The sequence below is a fragment of the Haliaeetus leucocephalus genome, unplaced genomic scaffold (genome assembly GCF_000737465.1).
Source record: "Haliaeetus leucocephalus isolate CR32 unplaced genomic scaffold, Haliaeetus_leucocephalus-4.0 Scaffold191, whole genome shotgun sequence".
NCBI lineage: Eukaryota > Metazoa > Chordata > Aves > Accipitriformes > Accipitridae > Haliaeetus > Haliaeetus leucocephalus.
In genome coordinates this window covers 353,971-356,804 of record NW_010972627.1, presented here as the reverse complement: position 1 = coordinate 356,804, position 2,834 = coordinate 353,971, and the positions used below count along the sequence as shown (strand labels likewise).

The following is a 2,834-nucleotide window of genomic DNA, read 5'->3' as shown; positions in this document are numbered from 1 at the left end:
GGGAGGGGGAGGGGAGCGGAGGGGGGGGTGGGGCCGGGGGGGGGCCGGGGGGGGGGGGGCGGGGCCTGTGGGCCCTGTGTGGGGGAAGGCCGCCCTGCCCTGGGGTTGCGGCACCCCGAGGGCGGTCGGGTTTTGCCGCTGTTTTTCTCGTGGGCCGCGGGCGTCCGTTTTGTTCCGCGATGCCTTCAGCTGCAGGGGAGGTGGGGAAGGGAGGGCTGCAGGTTGTGGGTGAAGGTTAAGAGCAGGTCGTGTGGTAACTAAAACATCTCCCCTGCAGCCCGAGCAGGAGAAGGAGGTGTGAAACTATAGAGGAATGGCTACAAACTGTCAGCCAAGTGGCTTATTCGTATTGCTAGCGATATTTAAAATAGCTGTAATGCTGAAGTGCTTCAGGATGTTGTGAAAGTTGTGACAAGTGCTTGCGTTAACGCTTCATTAATCGCGAGTCTCGTTCTCACTTTCTTTGTAGTTCATCTGAAACTGGACGAAAGGAGAGAATGGATATGGGTAACCAACACCCATCCATAAAACGGTTGCATGAGATACAGAAGGAAGTCAAAGAGATTGAACAGCAAGTGGTCGTTTTCAGTGGTCTGTCTACTGATCGAGATTACAAGAAATTAGAAAGGAGTCTTACTAAACAGCTTTTTGAAATAGATTCTGTAGACACCGAAGGAAAGGGGGATATTCAGCAAGCTAGAAAGCGAGCTGCTCAGGAAACAGAGAGGCTGCTTAAGGAACTGGAACAAAATGCAAACCATCCGCGCAGACTGGAAATAGAGGCTATATTCAAGGAGGCACAGGCACTTGTCGAACGCGAGATTACACCTTTTTACAAAGGAGGTAACTGTATAAGTGACGAATTTGAAGAAGGTATTCAGGACATTGTATTGAGGCTTACCCAGGTGAAAACCGGAGGGAAGGTTTCTTTGCGCAAAGCAAGATACCGCACTCTGACAAAAGTATGTGCTGTTCAGGAGATTATAGAAAGCTGTGTAAAGCAACAGCTGTCCCTGCCACTTTCTAATGATGCGCATCCTTCTGTCTCCAAAATTAACTCTGTAATGTGCGACGTGAACAAAGCAAGAGGAACTCTTATTGCGCTTCTAATGGGAGTGAGCAGTAATGATACCTGCAGGCATCTATCCTGTGTGCTTACAGGCCTCATTGCTGATTTGGATGCTTTAGATGTCTGTGGTCGCGCAGAAATAAGAAATTACAGAAAGGAAGTCGTGGAAGAGATCAATAAATTGCAGAAATACCTGGACTTGGAAGAAGAAGCAAATTCTACTCACGCTTATGATTTGGCACAAAATCAGTCCATTCTAAAAATAGAAGAGATCCGTAAGAAAATGAAGGAAGTTAATTCTTTACTTTTAAAAACAGAGAATGCTTCTGATTTGTATTTGGGATCCAAAGCAGAATTGCAGGGATTAATTGCCTGCTTAGATGAGGTGAGTCCAGGAAAAAACCCTTGTATTAGAGAAGCCAGGAGAAGAGCAGTAATAGAAGTTCAAACTCTTATAACATATATTGATTTGAAGGAAGCACTTGAAAAAAGGCAAATGTATTCCGAGCAAACTGCTGCCGAACATCAGTCTCATAAAGCAGTTTGGACTGTTCTTGGAAACTTGTCTCAAATTCAGCAGGAGGTGATTTCATTTGATGGAAACAGAACGGATAAAAATTACATGAGATTGGAAGAACTTCTTACGAAACAACTTCTAGCACTTGATGCTGTTGATCCACAAGGTGACGAGCGGTGTAAGGCTGCCAGAAAGCAAGCGGTAAAGCTTGCGCAGAATATTCTTTACTATCTGGACATGAAAACAGATGAATGGGAATACTGAAACAGCCATGGTCTAATATAGAAGAACATTTTTTCCTTTGGCACTTTATGCAGATCATTGGCAGCACACAATAAAAGTGGTGTGTTCTGTGCTTGCTTAAATCATGGAGATTGCATAAGCAGTTGACTTGGCTATATGTCTGCTATCCCACGCAGTCACCCACTTGCTATGGCAACTGTCAGTATGCCATCACCAATTCTGGTCATTGCTATAAGCAAAGAAGTGCGATTTTCTGAAGGAATAGCTTAATACTTGATCAAATGGCTTCTTTTTTTTTTTTTTTTTCCCTGTTCTTGTTCTAATAACCTTGTGCAATGTTCAGTGAATGCAGATTTTTCAAAGATGCAGAAAATTCCTTATGGTACAGTACTGGCAAAACTATTTAAAGAAGACTGGACATGAAAATTAGTATTCAAGCATGAGGCTTCATCCAGCAACTTCACAGCAGTCTGGATATACTCTTAATGTGCTGTTATGACAGAAGGTATTAAGGGGAAAAAACCTGCTGGCTTTTGGGTTGTACTTGATTTATTCTATCCATCACACCTTTCTGGGTGTTTAAATTTCTCAGTTCATGGAGCTATAATGCGAACTGCAAATTAGCATTTACATAGGCAAAGCCAATTATGTCTATTTTTTGTAATACCTGAGCACTTTGATTTGCAACAACAGGTCTTTTGTTGATGGAAACTCTTTCAAATTATTGCTTTAAGGTACTGAGACTTGAAGAGGAAAATCTGTGCCAACACACTGACCAGATAAATGGGATTTTGAGGATTTCACACTGCCATCCATAAACCCCTGAAAACTGCACTGAACTGTAGTTAGTGGCTGCTTATGTGTCTTTTTAAACTCTTGTTAGATCTGGTTTTGACTTGTCCTTTCACATGCCGTGAAAACAGAAACAGAATTCACTTTTAAGTGAACGAGCGTTTTGGATTTATTTTTGTAAAATTAGGTAGCTAGCTATAAAGATGTCCCTAA

The 2,834-nt window shown here is 42.8% G+C and overlaps 1 protein-coding gene across 1 annotated transcript; it reads left to right on the top strand.

Moving 5' to 3' along the window:
- Positions 1-369: 369 nt before the first annotated feature.
- Positions 370-2,344, top strand: BAG5 (BCL2-associated athanogene 5). The gene has a single exon (XM_010565427.1). The coding sequence runs from the start codon at positions 498-500 to the stop codon at positions 1,848-1,850; it is 1,353 nt and encodes a 450-aa protein (XP_010563729.1). The 5' UTR covers positions 370-497; the 3' UTR covers positions 1,851-2,344.
- Positions 2,345-2,834: the final 490 nt, after the last annotated feature.